General features: G+C 47.3%; 1 protein-coding gene across 1 annotated transcript in view; it reads right to left on the reverse strand.

Annotated features, from left to right (window-relative positions):
- Positions 1 to 24,093, reverse strand: part of LOC105756641 (cadherin-23-like) — a 271,618-nt gene that overhangs the window by 194,800 nt on the left and 52,725 nt on the right. Inside the window, exons 2-3 of the mRNA XM_012557511.1 lie at positions 22,952 to 23,023; positions 8,642 to 8,719 (exon numbers count right to left, since the gene is read on the reverse strand). Of these exons, the coding sequence (XP_012412965.1) occupies positions 8,642 to 8,719; positions 22,952 to 23,018 (145 nt within the window). The 5' untranslated portion in view covers positions 23,019 to 23,023. The remainder of the gene's footprint in view (positions 1 to 8,641; positions 8,720 to 22,951; positions 23,024 to 24,093) is intronic.

Consider the following 24,093-nt stretch of genomic DNA (forward strand, 5'->3'; position numbering starts at 1 on the left):
TTTCGGGTTTTGGTTGTGGAAAAGAGTATGACAATTCATTGAAAAACTAAAAATAGAACTACCATATGACCCAGAAATTCTACTCCTAGGTATATACCCAAAAGACTTGAAAGCAGAGACTCAAAGAGACTTGTACACCAATGTTCATTGCAGCACTATTCACAATAGCTAAAAGGTGGAAACAACCTAAATGTCCATCAACAGATGAATGGATAAACAAAATGTAGTACATACATACATACAACGGAATACTACTGTCAGTAGGAGAAACGAAGACATTATGTTGAGCGAAATAAGCCAGTCACAAAAGGACAAATATTGTATGACTTCACTTACATAAAAAGGCAAGAACAGGCAAATGTATAGAGATCAAAGTTTATTAGTGGTTACTAGAAGTGGAAGGGAGGGGGAGGAAGGATTATTGCTTATGGAGTACTGAGTTTTGGTTTACAGTGATGGAAAAATCTAACTGATTAAGGGTAGGGTTGCTCAGCCGATTACTGTAAATGCTGTCAATAAATTTTACTCCTGTAAAAAGTTAAATTGCCAAAAGCTGTGTGATAGATATATTTACAACAATGATAGAAAAAAAAGAAAGAGTAGCTGCTGAGGCTGCTAATGTACAACCAAACACCTCATGGGATTTGTTTCCTTGGTTTGGAGGTTTAGGGTCGTGGTTTTATGAGACATCTCAGTTAATTGGTCTAATAACATGTTTAGAGCTTCTGTTCCACCTCCTAGTTTGTTGTGTAGTGCCTGGGGTCTTAAAAGCTTGCAAGTCAGAGGTGGGGCCAAGATGGTGGAGTAGCCAGACGCTTCCTGTGGTCCCTCTTACAACAAACACCCAAAAAAAAAGTGAATTGATTATATATGACAATCTAGGGGCCCTGAATATCAAAGGCAAAGTTGAGGAATCGGACTGAGTGGCAGAGGGAGGGAGACATGGTTCAGAAGCAGTGCGGAGTTGCCAGACCTGACCCAGCGGGAGCCAGAGCCCTTCAGGCCGTATCAGCTTGCTGCGTGGTGAGGCAAGCAGTGGTGCTCGGGAGGCATTTTCCACATCGGGAGAGACCCAGCGGCAGAGAGTCTACTCAGGCATCCAGAACCAGTGAAAAGCAGCCCTCAATCGGCAAAAGATAAGTACTTGCGTCTGGCCTAACTCCAGATCAAAAAACACCCCCCTTTGGAAAAAACCTCTCTCTCATTTACCTCCCTGCTCCCTGCTCCCTGCTCTGCACCAGATCCTAGGCCAACTTCAGTGATTGCCGAGTCCCCGGGCCTGGAAGTAGGACCCATCACGCACCCTGAGCCATTCTCCCAGCCTTGGAGAGGGAACAAATCAACAAACAGGGAAAAAATAATCTGCCAGCTCCCCTAAGCCAGGAACTCAGGGTAGGCACAGCTCCTTTGCCTAGGTACAAGCATAAGGGGTCCACAGACTTTCAGTGCTTTTCACCCCTGCATAGACTTGTGTGGGCCCATTTCAACGGCATAGGCCCTCATTACCACAGTACAACAGGGTATATACCTTAAGTCTAACTTCAACTGTTTCAGCTGTAAAGCATCAGGTTCGTGACATTTGACACTGCTCTGCCTATTAAGCAGGGTCCTCACCTACTCACATCAGGGGCCTGAGGACTGGTGGCTCCACACACGCCACCTAGCCACCTGTGACAGGGGTCCAAGAATAAGTGGTGACTCCCAGTCCTTACAGCCAACAGCACTGGGTGCTCATAGTCCAGCTGCAAAACCCACCCACCTATGTGCTCTAGGGAACAGGGAGATGGTTACCTCCCAGACACTCAGGAGTAGCTCTCAGCCCCCTGCCTTGCTCAGCGCGTGACCCCCTACTGCAGCCAGATACTTGTGCCTACACCAATCACCTATGCCTGTCTAGGACTATAGATGAGAGCCTGTACCACATACTTGGTGACCGACTACCTGAACACCTGAACTGAATCCATACAAGAAAAGTAAACGGACTCCTGGGCTCACATACTTAGTTACAGATCTATCCATTTGGTGACAGGACATTAGAGCTTCAAAGGCACCAATAATCAAACTAGCTTACATGAGCAGCCTATTTGGGCATATCAAAACAAGAAGCTAAGACACAGTAAGCAAACAGAAAATAAATAAATACAATAACTTATTGATGGCTTGGAGACAACAGTCAATATCAAATCAAATAAAGAGACAGACCATGATGGCTTCAGCAAGTTCCCAAAATAAAGAATCAAGAAATTTTCCAGAGGAAGAGGATTTCTTGGAATTACTGGAGGTGGAATACAAAAGATTAATATACAGAACTCTTCAAGAGATCAGGAAGGAGATCATTCAAAACACAGATCAAGCTAAGGAACATACAGACAAAGCAATAGAGGATCTTAAGAAGGTTATTCAAGAGCATAACGACAAATTTAACAAGCCGCAAGAATCCACAGACAGATAGCAATCAGAAATCCAGAAGATTAACAACAAAATTTCAGAATTAGACAACTCAACAGAAAGTCATAAGAGTAGAATTGAGGCAACAGAAGTCAGAATTAGTGAGACTGAAGATAAAGTACTTGATGCCAACTTATTTGAGGAAAAATCAGATAAAGAATTTTTTTAAATGAAGAAACTCTGAGAATTACATGGGACTCTATCAAAAAGAATAACCTACAAGTGACTGGAGTACCAGAACAGGAGGGGATAACAGAAAATACAGAGAGAAGTGTTGAAGATTTGTTGGCAGAAAACTTTCCTGATACCATGAAAGATGAGAAGATATCTATCCAAGATGCTCGTCGAACCCTACATAAGGTAGATACCAAAAGAAAGTCAGCAAGACTTATAATAATCAAACTTGCCAAAATCAAAGATAAAGAGAGAATTTTAAGGGTGGCTAGGGATAAACCAAAAGTCATCTACACAGGAAAGTCAATAAGACTAAGCTCAAACTACTCAGCAGAAACCATGCAGGCAAGAAGGCAAGGGGATGACGTATATAAATCCTTGAAGGAAAAAAATTGCCAGCCAAGAATTATATATCCAGCAAAACTGTCTCTCAGATATGATGGTGATATTAGGGCATTTCCAGATAAACAGAAGTTTAGAGAATTTGCAAAAACCAAACCAAAATTACAAGAAATATTAAAAGTTTGCAAGTAGCCATCCAAGGCACAACAGTTGGTCTCTATTCACCTGGAGCAACAGAGGAAGGAGAGTCAGGAATAGGATGAGGAAATAGAATGTGTGGTTAATTGCCTCCATGAACAACTGCCTCCTTTGACATAAGACCAGAAGAACTGGATGGTGCCCAGCTACCATTACTGAACATTTTGATCAAATGTTTTCATCCATGGAGGCTGGATGAACCCCCAAAACTATTGCCCTGAGATCGTCTTTAAATCTTAAAACAAAAATACCCCCTGAAATCTTCTTAAAACCAAACAATAGGTTAGCTTAACTGGTAAAAATGTCTGTCTTGAGCATTATGCTCTTTTAAGAACTATCTATATGGGATCAAATTGACAACAGTAACTTGTAAGATTGGATAAAAAATTTAGGGGGCTGTGAGTTTATGTTAATGGGGGAGGAACAACTCAGAAAAAGAAGTTGAGAATGGTTGCACAACTCAAAGTATGTAATCAATGTCACTGAATCGTATATGTAGAAACTCTTGAATTGATGTATGTTTGGCTGTGTATACTCTGAACGACAACAAAATAAAGAAAGAAGATACAAGAGCTGAGCCCTGAGGCCCTCCCATGTTAAGAGGTGTTGAGGAGATATAAGGGAATCAGCAAAGGAAGACTGAGAAGGAGCAGCAAGAGAGTTAGGAAGAACCAGGAGAGTGTGATGTCCCGAGAGCCTAGGGAAGAAAGTGTTTCAAGGAGCAGGACAAGATCAACCACTAGAAGGTCATAAGGTCTGAGAATTAATGACTGGATTCAGTGATGTGGAGGTCACTGGTGATCTGGACGTGAGTACTATTAGTATAGTGTTTGAAATGGATTCAGGAGGTGAACTGGAGACAGCACCCTGCAGGGGTGTCCCTCATCCTAAAGGCACATGTGGCCACTCAGTGCTGATAACCAGAGGTGGACGATACCACCCAGCCTGACCATGGATTGAACTGTTGTTCTGCCCTTGTTCTGCCCTGCCTAGGCCAGGCTCTGCCGCCAACGACTGATGTTCAAATCTGAAGTAAGACATACACGGGGTGGGAGAGGGGGCTGTCTGAGGAAGTCAGCAATGTTAACGGACCCTTTCACCCTTTCGGGAAAGGCAAAGCTACTTAATGACTTCATTTTGCTCTGTCTTCTACTGGGAGATTGGTCTTCAAAGAGAACACTGTACAGAGGGAATTGGAGCCCAAGATAGGTGAGGAGATACTAACAGTAAGTGCAGCCTCTGCAAGGGATTTCAGATGGCCCTGCCATGCCCCCATCCACTCTTGAGCATCAGGCCACTGGCCCCGTGCTGGGAATTGAGGCAAGAGCATAAAAAATGGAGAGGCTCCGAAGGTCTAAGGTGGATTAAAGTCCCAGTCTTCAACCCAGGAGAGTGTATTCACAGAAACTCATACTGCAAACTACATATTAGAGCCTATAGCCAAACTCCATCTCCAATTCATAAAGGAAATTTAAAAAAATAAATTAATACATAAAAACACTTAGTACTTGACCTCAAGTACTCAATAAATGTTGTTATAATAATATCTATTACATATATAATCTGTCATATAATTATAATAATGTTATTGTTATTATTAGTGGTAGCATTAATATTAGTATGTAAGGCTCCAGCAGTCACAATTAGGTCCAATGGATAGGTGCTCCAGGGAGGAAGATTTTATATTGCTACTAGGAAAAATTTATGCCAGAAACTGTCCTACGGTGCAGAAGTGAGCTGCCTTGTAAGATCCTGAGCTCCCTGTCACTGGAGGGGTCCAAGCAGAAGGTGGACAATCTGACCTGGAGCCCACAGCTATGACCTCCTCTGGTGAGCTGACCACTCCAGACTTGGGTTCTGCCTCTGGCTTGGCACTGACCACCACATTGGACCCACCTCATCTATGGGCTTCTCTGCACTACCCCAATCGCAAGCCAGTGGCTGGCAGGAACCCCACCCCAACCAGCCATTACCAGGATGACACACAGGCTCTGACTTCAGTAACAAAGCATTCCAGATGTGGTGGCTTTGGAGCTAATAGAATTGTGAGTAAACATCCCAACTACCCAGTAAGGTGAATATCCCATCCTCATTTTGCAGGTTGGAACACTGAGATTCAGAGAGCAAAGGGTTAGTGAGAAGCAAGCCTCCAGGTCAAGTCTCTAGGCCATCGCATACCACAAGGCAGATGAAGGGCAAGTCCCTGGGACAAGCCCTTCCAACCCTCACTCTGGCCATTGCTGGTCAGGGACAGTACCTGGAACTATCCCATGAAGTTCCAGGGCCATGTGGTGGCCAGCCCTCAATAGAGGTCCCCAAGCCTGTCTCGTCCAAGGACCTGAAGACCCCTGGGGCCTGCCAGGCTGCCCAAGCCAAAGCTCACTGGGCCCATCTTTCCCATGCCTCTCATTGATGAGATGTGGAGGTAGAGGCCCAGAGAGGGGAGGTGTTATGCCCAAGGTCACACAGCAAGGAGCAAAAACTGGGCTCATGACTTTTAGGCCTGTCTCTGCTGCCCCATCCTGATGCAAAAGGAAGGAAAAAGGCTGGTAGGGTGCTGGGCCAGTGGGACCCATCTCAGGTGCACCCACCCACCTCCTGCCCAGAGAGATAAGCAGAGCTGTCTTCCAGCTCACTAAGTTCCCTCTCGCTCCTATGGCCCCCTGGAGCCAGAGATCAATCCCCATTGCACCAAATGGACACCCTCATTATGACGGCCAAGTGCAGCCTTAAAGTGTCCGAATCCTGGGAATTGCTCCTGGAGGCCAATCAATACCACCTGGTGTTTGCAAAAGACAATCAACGGTCAGAGCCAAAGGTCTGGAGCAGGGCCTGCAGAAGGTGGGCATCAGCCCAGGGCTTGTCACCACCAGCACTGGCCAAGCAATACCCAACCCACACCATCCCACCCTATCACCTCCCCTGAAGCACAGGCCTCTGAGGACCCCATGCCCAGGGTGAAAGGAACAATGCGAGGTCTCAGATGGTGCCAGTACCGCTCACCTAGGAGAGACCTTCATCTCCTCAGCCAGCAGCCCTGGTCCATTAGTGGCTGGTCATACATTTGCCTCAATGGGCCCACCTGCCCCAAATATACTCCCTCTACCCCAAAGGACTCTCTAGGAGGGTGTCATGGATTGAATTATGTCCCCCCAAAAATATGTGTATCAATTTGGCTGGGCCATGATTCCCAGTATTGTGTGGTTGTCTTCCATTTTGTGATTGTAATTTTATGTTAAAGAGGATTAGGGTGGGATTGTAACACCCTTACTAATGTCACATCCCTGATCCAATGTAAACGGAGTTTCCCTGAGGTGTGGTCTACACTACCTTCTATCTTACAAGAGATAACAGGAAAGGGAAGCAAGCAGAGAGTGGGGGGGGGGGCCTCATACCACCAAGAAAGTAGTGCCGGGAGCAGAGTGCGGCATCCTTTGGACCCAAGGTTCCTGCGCAGAGAAACTCCTAGATCCGGGGAAGACTGATGATGATGAGAACCTTCCTCCAGAGCCCACAGACAGAGAAAGCCTTTCCCTGGAGCTGACACCCTCAATTTGGACTTCTAGCCTACTAGACTGTGAGAAAATAAATTTCTCTTTGTTAAAGCCATCCACTTGTGGTATTTCTGTTATAGCAGCACTAGATGACTAAGACAGAGGGTGAGGTTAAAATGGTGTTATTGCTGGATCTGTGTCCCCCCAAAATATGTGTTGGAATCCTAACCCTTATATTTGTGGATACAATCCTATTTGGGAATAGGGTTTTCTTTGTTATGTTAGTTGGGATATATCAGCGAAGGGTGTGTCCTAAACCTAGTCACTTCTGAGTTACAAAAAGAGTAGATCAGACACAGGCGAAAGCACCAGTGGGGGCGGGGGTGGGATGGAAGACACATGCCATGTAAATATCACCAAGAAACTGAGGAATGCTGGAGCAACAGAAGCTGAGACAAAAGCTTTTCCCCCAGAGCCAATAGAGAGAGACTTCCTTAGAGCCAGTGCCAGAATTCAGACTTCTAGTCTCCTAAACTGTAAGAAAATAAATGTCTGTTCTTTAAAGTCATCCACTTGTGGTATTTTTGTGGTTAAGAGTTCGGCTGTTAACCAAAAGGTCGGCAGTTCGAATCCACCAACTGCTCCTTGGAAACCCTATGGGGAAGTCCTATAGCTGAATTGAAATCAACTCAATGGCAACAGGTTTGGACCGTGAGGACAAGCCCCACAACACCGCAGAACACACCTGCTGTGCCCAGCACCCACGTGCACAAAAGATCCACCAGGAAGAGCGAAAGGAAAGACCTCTTCATGGGCTGCTTGCACTGCCCCATGAACAGCAGGGGAGAGTCTGAGGCTGCCTAGAGTTCCCCACCTCAAGCAAAGACTTCCTTTGAAGAATGTTGCATCTACTCTATCATACATCCACATTTGGTTTTATATCAGAATGTTTTAAATGATCTGTCTGAAAACCCTATGGATCACAAAGGTCTGATCCCATTGTGCATGGGGTCATCATGAGTCTGGGGCCGACTCGACGGCAGCTAACAACAACAATTAGTGAAATATCTTAATACCCCATCCCCTCTCCAAACCATCCTCCCCATTTTCAAGTTCAAGCGATGCTCCACAAAGATGCATCACGCTGATGCCTTGACTCACAATGACTATGGCACATAGCCACTGCCCTTAAACCCAAAGTAAGCATTCACAGACCTGAGCTGAAGAAATACCACAGGCACCTTCCCTAAAAGGACACTGACAAGCATTGGAGGATGGACGACAGAGTTTTGGTTGGAGAGGGGAGGCTTTTTTGGGTGCCATTTATTTGTATGCTTGTTCACAGGCATCAATGCCCAGAATGCCACCTCCCTCTCATAGGCACGGCTGCAAGATGCGTCCATCGGATTCAACTATCATTTCCTGAGAAGCTTCTTTGTCCCTAGAGGTGTGCTAGGGCCATGAGGCTACACAGCACACATCTTGCATTGTAGGCATAGGAGAAAGGCCACGAGAGGGGCCCATGAAGACAGATCTAGGTGATGTGGGGGTGGGGACACCAGGATGCTTGTGGTCATCTCCTGAACAGTCCATTTTTTTCTAATGGCAAAAACAGGCGTATTTAATGCAGAAAACTTAATCACAGAAAAGAACAAAAGGCCACAAAACAAATTCTCGGACAGCTGCCATCTTCAAATACCTTCAAGGGCTTCACATGGAAGAGAAATGAGCCACAATTTGTGCTCAATTTGATGAATTCTTTGACACTTAGAACTCCCCACTAATGGAATGGACCACCACCAGAAGTACTGAGTGCCCCATCCCTGGAGGCATTCAAGCAGAGGCTGGATGAACACCTGTCAGGAATGCCATGGAAGAGAGTCTAATAAATAAAACATGGTCTCAACCGCTAAGATCCTCTTCACTTCCGGGAAAGTAGCCCACCCCAACCCACTCCATGACCATCAGCCCTTGTGCCAACTCACCCACGGGCGTGTCCTCACTGATCAGCAGGTATGTGTCAAAGAAGTGGTTGGTGAAGAAGGGCAGACGGTTCACCTGGCCTGAAAGTCAGAGGATAAGAGCGTCAGTCACACACTCCCATTCCAGCTTCATGCATTCTGCAAGGTGACGCAGAATAGTGGGCCCTGAGCCTGAGTCCAGTGCTACCACCAACTTCCCAGGACCCTGTCACTGTCCTGCTTTGAGGCAAATGAGAAATAATGCCCAGCAGGCAGGCAGACAGCTGTCAAGTCATATGGTCAGCCAGTCTGTGCCATACAACACGACAGCCACCAGGTCCATGGGGCTATTTGGCACTTGAAATGTGGCTGGTCCACACTGAGATGTGCTGTGGATATAAAACACACACAGGATTTCAAAGATTTCCTATGAGAAAAAATGGGTGTAAAACATTTAATTTAATAAATCACAACAAGTACAACCACTATGGAAAACAGTATGGCACTTCCTCAAAAAGCTAGAAATAGAAATATCTTATGATCCAACAATCCAACTCCTAGCTATATACCCTAGAGACCTAATGGCAGTCACATGAACAGACATGCACACCTATGTTCATGGCAGCGTTATTCACAATAGCAAAAAGATGGAAACAACCTAAGTGCCCATCAGCAGATGAATGGAGAAACAAAGTGTGGTACATATACACAGTGGAATACTACGTAGCTATAGAGAATAATGATGAGTCCTCATAACATAACATGGATGAATCTGGAGGACATTATGCTGAGTAAAATAAGTCAATCACAAAGGGACAACCATTACATGGTCTCACTTTTATAAAAAGACAAGAATAGGTATACACACAGAAAGCAACGTTCTTTGACGGCTACCAGAGATGGGAAGATAGTAGACACGTGTTATTTTTGGTGATGGGAAGGTAATACCCAATACTGGTAAATGATGACACTAAGAAGTACACAAAAATAAGGGACAATTTTGGAAAACACTATAACATATACAATTTTGCAACATTAGTAATAACAACCAAAAATATGTATGTGGTTACAAAGGTAGATATGTATGCATATATGTGTATAGAAAGGCACATGTTTGAGTATATGGGTGTGCGTGTATAGGCGTATCTATAGACATATGTATATACATGTTCGTGTGTGCTGCATATATATTTATTTATATAATAAAGCACATAAGGGCACAGTTGCATATACAGTCTTCCATCAGTAGCCACAGGGGAGAGGTTCCAGGACCCCACACAGATGCTCAAGCCCCTTATATAAAATGGCATAGTATTTGCATATAACCTACGCACGTCCTCTAGTATACTTTAAATCATCTCTAGATTACTTATAATACCTAATACAATGTAAATAGTTGTTTCATCACAATTGAAGACTTGCTCTGGAAGGTAACCTTTCTCTTCTACGAGTTTCTGGAGTTTTTCGTGAACGCTGATGCTGCCTGGGCATCAGCCAATGCTGATTCTCCCGTGACCTTGAAGTTCTGGAGGCTGCAGCGCTTTACAGAGCTGGCAGCCATCCCTTACTAGCCTGAAACTCTTCCTCTCGTTCTCCTCAACCCCCTTACACTTAGCCTTTGAGGGATTGCTTTGACCACTTCATTGCTTTTTAGGAGCCATTTTTTCACAGAAACAAAGTGTGCACACAACACAAGCAGCGAACTAACGAGTCGAGAGGCAAAGAGTGCTCAAACAACCAGTGCCGGAGAGAGACTGAGGATCTGTAAAATGGCGGTAGGCTACAGCAGGGGATGCCTACACAGCACTTCATTTGCTTGGATTCAGTGTAGTGCTCTAAGCACAGCAAATTCAAATTTTGCTTTTTGGAACTTGCTTTTTTTTTTTTTTTTTAATATTTTCCATCCACGTTGATTGAATTCACTGATGCGGAACCTGCGGATACGGAGGGCTGACTGTACTTCCTAGAAATAACCAAACACCTCACAGGATTGGTTTACTGGGTGTAAAAATGGTGTGGTGGGGGCATCTGACCTCCTCTAACTTCACAAGGGGGAAGGGGAATCAAGATCCACAGCCCACGGCTGATTCCCATGAGGCAGAGGTCAGACATGCCTCCACCCTCCAACTTATTTACCAATTCTGACACCAACTGTCCCTCCCACAGCAGTCTCTACTTCTCTGCTGGGTTTGATAATTCACTGCAATGGCCACACAGAACTCATAGACCATACTCACTATTATGGGGTTTATTAGGGAAATAACAGGTTATAATTCAGGTTCAGGAACACACAGGATACAGTTCTTCAATCAGGAGAGCTTCTTCTCAGTTGTGCTGCAGGCACACCTCTCTCTGGCCCCTTGGCCTCTGCCCTGCTCGGGCAAGTGTTACGGAGCTCTTCTAGCTTGCTGATAAGTGCCCAGATGCCTCTGGACATCTGCCAGTAAGCCTCGGCCTGAAGGCACTCAGCTCTAGCTCCATGGGTCAGCAAACCTAGCTCCACCAAGTGTCCAGAGGCCCCCTACTCTGCCAGCAAACCTCCTGCCTGAAGGTGCCCAGCTTTCTCGCTCTGTGGGCCAGGAAGCCCACCACACCATCTCCTGCTGGTCTCCTGCCTCTGCCACCACTGGTTGCCATCTTCAGTGTTATAGTTCTCTCTCTCTCTCTCTCTCTCTCTCGGTCTCCTGGTTCCACAGCTTCTCAGCACAGGGATCCCAGGTCCAAAGGACGCACTCTTCTCCTGCCTCTTCTTTCTTGGTGGTGGTGAGATCCTCTCTTCTCACCTCTAGGATGGCTCATTTTAAGCCCAGTGGGATAGTGAAACTGACCAATCCCCTCGTTAGGGTTTCATACACCTTATTTGCATGGTCTCACTCAATCACTGTGAGTCACAAAGACCATGGCTAGAAGGGCCATATTAAGTAATTCACTGCACCACACTGGGTTTGAAAGCTTAGGACCATAGTCTTGGTGGACAACTCGGTCAATTGGCATAACACAGTTCATAAAGATATTGTTCTACACCCTAGTTTGGCTAGTGGCGTCTGGGGTCTTAGAAGCTTGCAAGCGGCCATGTAAGATACAACTATTGGTCTGTACTCATCAGGAGCAAAAGAGAAAGAAGGAAACCAAAGACTCAAAGAAGAAACTAGTCTACAAGACTAATCGCCCACACGAACCACGGCCTCATCTATCCTGAGATCAGAAGAACTAGATGGTGCCCAGTTACCACTGACAAACATTCTGACCAGGGACATAATAGATGGCCCCGGATAGAATGGGGAAAAATATAGAACAAACCTCAAATTCCTATAAAAGGCCAGACTTACTGGACTAGTAGAGACTAGAGGATCCTAATGACTATTGCCTTGAGATACCGTTTTAACTTGGAACCAAAGCCACTCCCAGAGGTCATCGTTCAGCCAAATAATAGATTGGCTCATAAAATAAACAACATCACTGGTGAGTACTGTGCCCTCTTAAATAATCAAGTATATGAGACTAAACAGTCAATAATTACCCTAAAGCAAAGATGCAAAGATAAGAAGGTAAGCGGGGACAGGGAAGCTAGATCAATGGAAACAGGACAACCAGAATGGAAATAATGAGAATGCTGACACATTGTGAAAAATGTAACTAATGTCACTGAACAATATGTATAGAAACCGTTAAATGGGAACCTAATTTGCTGTGTAAACTTTTGCTAAAAATACAATAAAAGAAAAAAATAGGCCATAATGAGATACTACTTCACACCCACTAGGACAGCTATAACAACAACAATAAAAAAAAAAAAGAAATGTTGGTGAAGATGTAAAGAAGTTGGAACCCTTGTCTATTGCTGGGGGGACTGTAAAATGGTATAGCCACTGTGGAAAACAATTTGGTGGTTCTTCAAAAAGTTAAACATGGAATTAGCATGAGACCCAGCAATTCCACTCCCAGATGTATATCCAGAAGAACTGAAAGCAGGACTCAAACAGATACTTGTGCTCCAATGTTCATTACAGCATTACTCACAACAGACAAAAGGTGGAAACAACTCAAGTGTCCATTATCAGATGAATGGATAAACTAAATGTGATACATTCATACAATGGAATATTACTCAGCCATAAAGAGAAATGAAGTACTGATACATGCTACAACATGGACGAACCTCAAAAACATTACACTGAGTGAAAGAAGCCAGACTCAAAGGATCGCATGCTGCATGATTCCATTCGTATGAAATGTCCATAATAGATAAATTCATAGAGACAGCACAGAAGCTGGGGTAGAGGAGGATGGGAAGTGACTGCTTAATGGGTACCAGATTTTCTTTTGATGTAATGAAAATATTCTGGAATGAGGTAGTGGTGATGGTTGTACAACACTGTGAATGTATTAAATGTTACTGAATTGTACACATTAAAATGGTTAATTATATGTGATGTGAATTTCACTTTGATTAAAAAAAGTTAAAATTTTTAAAATCTCAATATTTTTATGTTGATTGCATTTTGGATATACTTGGTTAAATATTTATTCAAATGAATTTCACCCGTTTCTTTTTACTTTTTTAATGCAACCAGTTGTTTTGTTGTTAGGTGCCGTCGAGTTGGTTCCAAATCATAGCAACCCCACGTACAACAGAAAGAAACACTGCGTCATCCTCACAATCACTGATATGCTTGAGCCCATTGCTGCAGCCACTGTATCAATCTATCTCGTTGAGGTTCTTCCTCTTTCTCGCTGACCCTCTACTTTATCAAGCATGATGTTCTTCCTCAGCGACTGATCCCTCCTGGTAACATGTCCGAAGTATGTGAGACGTAGTCTCTCCATCCTTGCTTCTAAGGAGCATTCTGGTTGTACTTTTACCAAGATAGATCTGTCCATTCTTTTGGCAGTCCATGGTATAGTCAATATTCTCCACCAACATCACAACTCAAAGGCGTCAATTCTTCTTCAGTCTTCCTTATTCACTGTCCAGTTTTTGCGCGCATATGAGGCAACTGAAAACACCACGGCGCACCTTAATCTTCAAGGTGACATCTTTGCTTTTTAACACTTTAAAGAGGTCTTTTGCAGCAGATTTGCCCAATGCATTGCATCTTTTCATTTCTTGACTGCTGCTTCCATGAGTGTTGATTGTGGATCCAAGTAAAATGAAATTCTTAACTTCAATCTTTTCTCCGTTTATCATGATGTTGCTTATTGGTCCAGTTGTGAGGATTTTTGTTTTCTTTATGTTGAGGTGTAATCCATACTGAAGGCTGTAATCTTTGATCTTTATCAGTAAGTGCTTCAAGTCCTTTTCGCTTTCAGCAAGCAAGGTTGTGTCATTTGCATAACGCAGGTTGTTAATGAGTCTTCCTCCAATCCTGATGCCCCATTCTTCTTCATATAGTCCAGCTTCTCGGAGTATCTGCTCACCATACAGATTAAGTATGGTGAAAGGATACAACCCTGACCCACATCTTTCCTGACTTTAAACCACGCAGTATCCCCTTGTTCTGTTCGAACGACTGCCTCTTGATCTATGTACAGGTTCCTCATGAGAGCAATTAAGTTTTCTGGAATTCTCATTCTTTGCAATGTTATTCATAATTTGTTATGATCCACACAGTCGAAGCCTTTGCATAGCCAATAAAACACAGGTAAACATCTTTCTAGTATTCTCTGCTTTCAGCCAGGATCTATCTGACATCAGCAATGATACCCACATTTCCAAGTCCTCTTCTGAATCCGGCTTGAATTTCTGGCAGTTCCCTGTCGATGTACTGCTGCAGCTACTTTTGAATCATCTTCAGCAAAATTTTACTTTTGTGTGATATTAATGATATTGTTCAATAATTTCTACATTTGGTTGGATCACCTTTCTTGGGAATAGGCATAAATATGGATCTCTTCTAGTCGGTTGGCCAAGTAGCTGTCTTCCAAATTTCTTGGCATAGATGAGTGAGCACTTCCAGGGCTGCATCCGTTTGCTGAAACATCTCAATTGGTATTCCGTCAATTCCTGAAGCCTTGTTTTTCACCAATGCCTTCAGTGCAGCTTGGACCAGGAAGCTGAAAACTACATGCGTGATCACATTGTGTTGCTATTGAGCAGCACTGACCCAGCACTCAATCTCGGCGAGGACAAGGACCGCCTGCTTTGCTGACAGCTGTAACCCTGGTGACAGAACAGTGCCTGGCACTTAGAAGACCCTCAATACATATTTTTTGTGTGGACAAATGGTCTGCTGATCCAGTACAATAAATAATAATAGTAGTAATAGTTGCCACATATGAAACCCTTTCTCTGTACCAGCCACCCACATCATCTCAGGCAATCCTTGCTGCAAGGCAAGGACTATCATTATCCCCATTTAACTTCTGAGGAAAACTAGGCTCAGAAAGGATAAGTAACTTACCCTGGTCACACAGCTAGTAAGTGGGGCGGGCTGTACTGGAACCCAGACCTGCCGAGCTCCAAAGCCTGTGCTGTCAGCCCCTGTGCCAGTCTTGTGACCACCTCGGGGTGGGGACTGGGTCTGGAGGAGGCAAGGTGATACCTGCATGGGCTGAGCCCCCATACCACCAGTCCCCCACACAGAGGCCTCCCTGAGGCTGGCTTCACCTGTCCCCGCATGCCCTTCCTAGTGGTCTTCAGCAAGCAAGCGAGGGCCCTTTCCCCCTTGGCACTGTCAGCCAGGGGTGTGGTCTGTTCATTGCAGGCTCGTTGCTCAGTACTTGCCGCCCCATCTCCTGCTGGGTCCTCCAAGGGCTCTGAACATGGCAGAGGTAACGGTCTCCCTTCTCGAACGTCTGCTGACCCGGGACCCTTCAGGGCTTGTGCCAGGCTTGAGCACCCGGAGGGTGAGAAGGAGGGGATCAGGGTGGGCACTTCCCCCTCCCACCCGAAATGCCTTCTAGGGGACCAGGGGAAAACTAGGAGACCCTGGCATCTTTTCCAGCTCCCTCTGCCTGGAATCTGAGTAGAGCATTAAGGACTGTCCTGGTTCTCGGCCTCCCAAGAGGCCAGTGTGGAGAGGTGGGGCCAAGAAGACAGAGTAGTCAGACACCTCCGGTGGACCCTCTTACAACAAAGACCCGAAAAAACAGGTGATTCGATTATACACGGCAATCTGGGAGCCCTGAACATCAAAGGCAGAGTTGAGGAACTGGACTGAGTGGCAAGCGGAGGGAGAGACAGTTCGGAAGCAGCGAGGAGTTGCCAGACCTGACCTGGCGAGGGCCTGAGCCCTTCAGGCCTGATCAGCTCGGGGGTGAGCTGTGAGGCAGGCAAGCAGCCGTGCTCGGGAGGTGCGTTTTCCGCACCAGGAGAGACTCAGCACCAGAAACTCGACACGGCCACCCAGAGCCAGTGAGAAGCAGCCCTCCATGAAAGATAAGCACTTGTGTAGAGCTTACCACGTGGATCAAAAACATCCCCCTTAGGGAAAAACCTCTCTTCCATTTACCTCCCCACTCCCTGCTCTGCACTGGGTCCTGGACCAGCTTCAGCAATTGCCGCGTCCCCTGTGCCAGAAGTAGGATCCATCACATTCCCGGAACTATTCTCCCTGCCTTGGAGGTGAACAAATTAACAAACAGGGTAAATAATAAACTGCTGGCTCCGCTAAGCCAGGAACCCAGGGTAGGCATAGTTCCTTTGCCTAGGCACAGGCATAAGAGATCCACGGACTTTGAGTACAGTTGTTCTCTAACTTCAACTGTTTCAGCTGTGAAGTAGCAGGTTCTTGACATTTGACACCCATTAAGCAGGGTCTTCACCCACACCACCTAGCCACTTGCCATATGGGCCCATGAATAAGAGGTGCCCCCCAGTCCTTAGAGCCAACAGCATTAGGTGCTCATAGTCCTGCTGCAAAACCCACCCACCTACGTGCTCTAGGGAACAGAGACATGCCTTCCTCCTAGACACTCGGGGGCAGCCGTCAGCCCCCTGCCTTGCTCAGAGTGTGTCCCCCTGCTGCAGCCAGATGCCTGTACCTACACCAATCACCCACACATGTCTAGGACTGTAAGTGAGAGCCTACACCACACACTTGGTGGCTATCTACCTGGGCACCTGAGCTGAATCCATACAGAAGTAGTGGGCCGACTCCTGAGCTCACATACCTAGTAACAGATCTATCTAATCACCTGGTGACAAGACAGCAGAGCTTAAAAGGTGCCAATAATCAAACTAGCTCATATGAGCAGCCTATTTGGGCATATCAAAACAAAATAAGAAGCTGGGACACAGTAAGCAAACATAAAACAAATAAATATAATAACTTATTGATGGCTCGGAGACAACAGTCAATATCAAATCACATAAAGAGGCAATCCATGATGGCTTCAGCAAGCTCCCAAAATAAAGAATCTAGAAATTTTCCAGAGGAGGAAAATTTCTTGGAATACCAGAGGCAGAATACAAAAGATTAATATACAGAACTCTTCAAGAAATTAGGAAGGAAATTAAGCAAAACGCAGAACACACAATAGAGGAAATTAAAAATATTAGAGAAGAGCATAATGACAAATTTAACAGCCTGCAAGAATCCATAGAGAGAGAGCAATCAGAAATCAAGAAGATTAACAATAAAATTTCAGAATTAGACAACTCAATAAAAGTCACAGGAGCAGAATTGAGGCAATGGAAGTCAGAATTAGTGACATTGAAGATAAAGCACTTGACACCAACTTATTTGAGGAAAAATCAGATAAAAGGATTTTAAAAAGTGAAGAAACCCTAAGAATTATATGGGACTCTATCAAGAGGAATAACCAAGAGGCCAGTGTGACCAGGCCCTGGGCCACCTCTCATGCCTCAGCCTGACTTCCTCCCCCAAACCTGCCCAGACAGCCAGGCAGATACCATTGCTGGTCCCACAAACACTATAGCCTTTCTCTCACCTCCTGGCCAGACCCTTCTGCTTTCATCTGCCAAATTCTTATTCATTTTTCAGGTCTCATCTTCGATGTCCCTTCTTCCAGGAAGCCTTCCCTGACCATCTCACCTATGCAGGCACACACGGGCACACACACACACGTACACACCCCTCTGCCCTCTCACATCAGGAACCCATAGTCCCTTGCGCACACAACAGCCTCAGAAAAAGGCTGGTGGTAAAGGGTCTCGCCTTCCTTTGAAATCTGCCTGTGCCTCTTTCTATCCATGTGACCTTTCTATGACTCAGTTTACTCATGTGTAAAACAGCAATAATAATAGGACTTACTTCATGGCTGTCCTGGGGATTAAATGAGATTACATACATAAAGCGCTTAGTGCAGCACCCCTGGCACACAGCAAGCACTCGATAACTGGTAGCTATTATTAACATTGGTATTAATAAGGTGCCACCTGCGCAGCCAGAGGGGAACACTTTTGGTCTCTGCTGGGGGCCTTGGGCTCCGGATTCAGGAGAGCAGGAAGTGGCTAAGCCAAGGCAGAAGGCTCCGGGGTGCCCAGAGAGAATTCAGAAAGCAGGCTTGGGCTGATGGGGGAGGGAAACCAACAAGGAGAAAAAAAAAACTGCCTGCAGCAGCATCATTCATTTTTAAATTTTATTTTACAGGACCTGCCGATAATCAGCACTGAGCGCTCTGCACGAGTAGCTGGGCAGAGACTCAGGGACGTGTCACCCGCCACATACCAAGCAGGCTCCCTGCTCTCAGAACAGGCCTGCCACCCTCAGAGGCCCGGTGGCCTTGAGCTGCCAGCGTGGGCATCTGGGGACCGGGAGGGTGCTGGGGGGAGGCAGCGGCGGGAGAGGGGAAGGATAGGTAACTTATTCTCTTAAAAACCACTTTTCAAGCATGAAGGCAAAACCACTGTCTCTGGAACTTTGAGGCAAAGCAGGAACGTGAGTGAATGTAGAAAGGAGGGCATGGGTACTTTTTGGTAAGGAGAAGCTCGGCAACCCCTGCCTCACACATCCACCCTCTCCCCCACGGTATGCAGTACTACAGCCTCTGCCCTGAACCCTTCTCCCTGCCCTCCCTCCTAGCCAACTCTCACTTTGAACTTCCCTACCTGACACCACAAAGGGAGATATAACATCCCCTAGACTTTGTTGTTGTTAGATGCTGTTGAGTCGGTTCCAACTCATAGCGACCCTGTGTACAACAGAACAAAACACTGCCCGGTCCTGCGCCATCCTCACAATTATTGCTATGTTTGAGCCCATTGTTGCAGCCACTGTGTCAATCCATTTCGTTGAGGGTCTTCCTCTTCTTCGCGGACCCTCTACTTTACCAAGCATGACTTTAAGTATTTCAAATGCCGTAATAGGAATGAGGATGGGAGCAGGAGTGGTTCAGTGGTAGAATTCTGGAGACCCAGGTTCGATTGCCAGCCAATGCACCTCAAATGCAGCCCCCACCCATCAATGAAAACCCTACGGATCACAACCATACAATCCCGTAGTGTATGGGGTCGCCATGAGTCAGGGGCCAACTCGACAGCAGCTAATAACAGTAGGAATCCAGCTTTTAACCATAGAGGCCTGAGGGGAGAGGGCTGGGGGAGGTTCCCAGAGCACGCAGCATTTGAGTTGCAGCTACTGGATGACAAGGATTTCCACATGGTGCATGGAAGGAAAAGCCTGCCAGGAAGGGCACAAAGCCTGGGCAAGGCCACAGGGGTGGGAAGTGTCCACAGGCCCTGTTCTGGGAATGACCAGACACGAGGTGTGGTTGTGTGGGAAGGGTTCTTGCCAGATTGTGGGGGGTCTTGAATGCCAGACCAGGAAGTATGAATTTTATCCAGAATCGTAGAACAAAGGGATTCCTCCAGGGGCTTAAAGAAAGTTGGCAAGGGGCAGAGTCTGGATTCAAACCCAGATCAGCCTGAATTCAAGTCCAGACCTACCTCCGCAGCCATCAAAGCAATGAAGAGAGGCTGAAGGGAACAAGAATATTTGGGAGAAGTCGCTCACACTGAGCTCCGCATCAGGCAGGACTCTCAGACTCTTGCTCCGTGACAAGGAAGGGGCACTGGACCAGGAGTCCAGAGTAGCCTTCCAGGAGTCAGGGCCTTGCACGCTCTGCCACTTGCTGGCTGTGTGATGTGGACTTGGGCACAGCCCTCTAGCCCTCTGGCCCCCCATGTCCCAGCCTTGGAATGGGGACAAAAGCTCTACCCTCCCTCTCTGCCTCCCTGCTAATGGGGTTCTGTGCACCACTGTCCTGTTAAGGGGGTGCAGCATGGCCCACAGGAGCTCCAGCTGACAAGAGCCTGGCATGCTGGTGTCAGGTGGGGAAGCCAGGGAAGCCCACCACACAACTCATGCCCAGCACCTAGGGACTACCTGTGCAACCCAGCAGGATCTCACCTGGCCCAGCAGGATGCTTCATGTAAGCCCAGGCCTGGCTGGGTCAGATAAGGATGCAGAAGGGCAGACCTTCGCCTCCTGCCTCCCCAATATACCCAGAGACAAAGAATGACAAGTGCCCAGGAGCACACTGAGGCCAGAGAGATGGAGGGATGGAGGGAGAGGGGCAGGAGGCTTCGGCAGAGACGACAGGCTGACAAGCGGTTTGACATCTCAGAGGGTTTGTCCAGAGCCTGATCCATCCCTGACTACTGGGTGAGGGAGAAGAGAGATGCTGGGGCCATGGGGCCAGATGGAAATGAAATGGGTAGGGGCAGTGTGGTCCGGTCTGGGGGACAAGTGACAGGCTGGGGGTCAGGGGCAGGTGTTGGGAAGGCAGGGTGGGAAGATGGTGCAGTAAACCACCTTCCGTCCAATCCCTAAAGTCAGCCACTGCCCCATCGTGCTAAAGGAACAACACTGCCACCTCAGACAGGGACCAGCAAGAGAGGGCTGTGCCAGCAACGAGAAAGAAAAGGATCCTGGTATATATGTGCAAAGCAGGCCAGCCCAGGGGCAGGCTGATCACCTTCCTTCTGCCCAGAAGTTGCTCAGGCAACTCACTTAAGCTATCTGTTTTCTATGCCCCATTTTGCTCCCCCTAGAGAAAGACTGGAGCCCTGGTGGCACAGTGGTTAAGAGCTTGGCTGCTAACCAAAAGGTCAGCAGTTCAGAATCCACCAGCTGTTCCTTGGAAACCCTACGGGGCAGTTCTACTCTGTCCTATACGGTTGCCATGAGTCAGAATCAACTCGATGGCAATGGGTAGTAGAGAAGGATTACTGCCGATAATAAAAGAGCTACCCACTTACGTAGCACCTAATTTGTGCCAGGCATTATTCTAAGTGCTTTATATGAATTAAGCCATTTGATATTTTGGAAACCCAAGGAGGAAAGTCCTGTTATTGTTCCCACTTTAGAGATGTGGAAATTGAAGCAGAGAGGTTAAGAAACTTGGCCAAATGAAGCCCTTGACAGAAGTGGAACCCAGCAGTTCTAGCCCTATGCAGCCTCTCACATGCCTACGTAGGATACACAAACCATCTTCATCTGGAGAGCTCAGGGCAACTGCTGCATCTCACCAAGGAAGGCAGCAAGGTCTTGGTCCCTGGTCTATTTTTACATATATGCTGTACTTTTTGTTAACAGATGAAGAAAGTGAGTGGAACGGAGTGGGGAAGGGTGTGAGTGTCCAGGGTCGCAGAGCTCCTGGAGAGGCTGAGCAAGGCACCCTGACTTCCCTGTCCAGCAGACCCAGAGGGCCAGAGCTGGTCTCAGCTACCCCCAACTGAAGCCTCCCTGACTAGGGCCGGAGATGGGCAGGCAGGGGCTGCTATCCTGACAAACGCCCCCAGGGAGGATCAGAGACCTGATCAAGGCTTAGCTGGGCCCTGTTTTGTACTACTCTGGGCCAGCTGCTTCTTGGGGATGCAGTCTCTCCTGGGGTAAAATGGGTCAGGAGTTGAGAGAAAGTCTTAGCTTCCTTCCCTCTCTGCCTCCTCCGAGTCCTTGAGGCTGTGCTGTAATCCTAGGCCGCTTCTAAGGGAGTGAGCTCCCCATCACAGGCGGCATTCCAGCAGAGACCCCTGCAAACATGGAGGCCAGGACAGGAGGCCTTCAGAGGACTCTCAGGCTGCAAGATGCTAGCACTAGAACAGGGGCGAGGCTGCAGCTTCCTCTAGAGACTCCCCTGGCTCCCTAGGGACAGAGCAGGAGCTGGGCCCCCCACAGGAATGTTTGCCTTTGTCACCAGGAATGCCATGCCCACGGCTCTTCCCTGGGGACACCACAGCCCCCAGGGACACCCTCCCAGGCATGCTGCTTTCCTGTCCTCCTTCAGCGCAGCCCAGAGCTGCTTTGCTCCTCACCCTCACCACCTGATCGCCAGGGCTCTGGGGGAAGCAACACCCAGGCCTTTCCTGGCCTCCTCCGTGGGCACCAGGGCCAGCATACTGCTGGGCAGGTGAGGGGAAAGGAAGGCTGGTCCTCAGGCTGCTCCCTCCTCCAGGATGCCCCCCAAACACATTGCCATTGAGTGGATTCCAACTCATAGCAACCCCATAGAACAGAGCAGAACTGCCCCATAGGGTTTCCAAGGAGCAGCTGGTGGATTTAAACTGCTGACCTTTTGGTTAGCAAAAGAATGGTTAAACACTGCGCCACCAGAGCTCTAGTGAGATGCCTCCTCTCTGGCTGGATGCCTCCACCCCTACAGACCCAATTAACCTTTTCTTCTGACGGGCTTCTCCAGAGCTGTGTATGTCATTATTACCACTCCATCCACCCTGCATTATAGTAATTCCCACATGTTTTTCTCCCCCACTAGACTCTGGACACCCTGAGAATGTGCTATTTCTTCCATACCCCCAGGGTCGAGCACAGTGGGCACACACAGGGTCATACGGTAAAAACCAAAACCAAACTCACTGCCATTCAGTCAATTCCAACTCATGGCAACCCATGCGTTACAGAGTAGAACTGGTCCATAGAGTTTTCTTGGCTGTAATCCTTATGGAAGCAGATAGTCAGGCCTTTCTCTTGTGGCACCAGTAGGTGGGTTCGAACTGGCAACCTTTAGGTTAACAACCTATCGAAAACCACTTGCGCCATCCAAGGACCTTGGTCAGACAGTAGGTGTGCAAAAAATAGCTGTGAAATGGATGCAAACTGTGGCCAGGCCCTGCATCCCAGAGAATGCGTCACAGTTGTCTCCTTCCCTTCAAGCTCAAGTATTTCTCAAGGCTCCTCCCATTCCCTCACATGAATTCTGGGCCCTGGGGACATCTGGTATTTTCAGCCACGTGAGTGCTGCAGAAGGCAACTGAGGCTCAGAGAGGGAAGTGTGGGGCTCAGTTACACAGCAAGGCCGGGTCTCCACAGTCCCAGAGCAGCCCATTCCCGCCCCGCCATCCCAAAGCACAAAGTCACGCTGTTGGCTCATGCCCTCCAGCCCAGTCCCCCTTGCAGGGAAGGTCATACTTACCCCAGCACCCAGAGATCAGCACGAAAAGCCACACCAAGTGGCAGCTGATGGCGACGTGGTACCTCATGGCTCCTGCGGACACAAAGAAGAAGGAGGGTGAGAAGCCTCTGGTTGGTGGGGCCCTGCTCTACAAGGCTCTTCAGCACTTACCTGCCCCCACAGCTCCAGGGAGAAGTGGGCCTGAGAGGGAGGAGAGGAATCCACTCAAATGGCGGTGAGGGGGCAGGGGGAAATGGGGAAGAAGAGAGGGTCTATATCATTTGATTTTATCATTGCCCAATCTTGGGCATAACACGGCGGCCTGAGAGTAACTGGGGGTTATCCCCGTGTGTGGGGGAAGAGGGACAACAGTGCCCTCTTTGCCCTCATGGGGGCCAGTCGTCTTGGTGGAGAGACTCTGTGGGCACAGCACAGTGGCAGGCACAGAGTATGTGTCCACGACATAGTCCAGCTGAGTGGATAAAGGGATGGGCTGCTGCCTCCATCCCCTGGGACCACAGCCCCCAGATGGCACCCCCAGGATTGCACCCCCCCAGGATGGCATCCCCCACGAGCCATAGAGCCTGGTTAGACAGGGTTAGAGAGATGGGTGCTGAGTGGGAAGATGGTGCTACAAGCGTGAGCTTGGTAGGTCCAACACCCCCACCCCCCAATCCAAGTGCCCCGAGGACATGTCTTTTCCTGTTCTTTTATATCCACCATATAACCTTGGACATGAAAAGATGAGCAGATCATAGTGACCAACCATGAGTCTTACAGAAGCAGGAAGAGAGGCACAGAGAGGGGAGGTGACCTGCCCAGTGTCCCACAGCAAGTCTATTGTGAATTGAATTATGTACCCCAAACACTGAAATCTTAACCCCTGTACCTGTGGATGTGATTCTGTTTGGAAATAGGTTTTTTGTTACGTTAACTAGGTCATATTAGACTAGGGTGGGTCCTAAACCTAATCATTTCTGAGTTATAAAAAGAATAGACACAGAGGACTCCGGCAAGATGGCGGTCTAGGCAGAAGCACCACGCCGTCCCTCCACAACAAAGATACGAAAAACTAAGCCAAACAGAGAATCAACAATCCTGAAACCCTAGAACATCAAATGAAGAGATAAAGAACTCAGCCGAACACCAAACGGAGTAAGAAT

Source organism: Trichechus manatus, unplaced genomic scaffold, assembly GCF_000243295.1.
Source record: "Trichechus manatus latirostris isolate Lorelei unplaced genomic scaffold, TriManLat1.0 scaffold00106, whole genome shotgun sequence".
Lineage (NCBI taxonomy): Eukaryota > Metazoa > Chordata > Mammalia > Sirenia > Trichechidae > Trichechus > Trichechus manatus.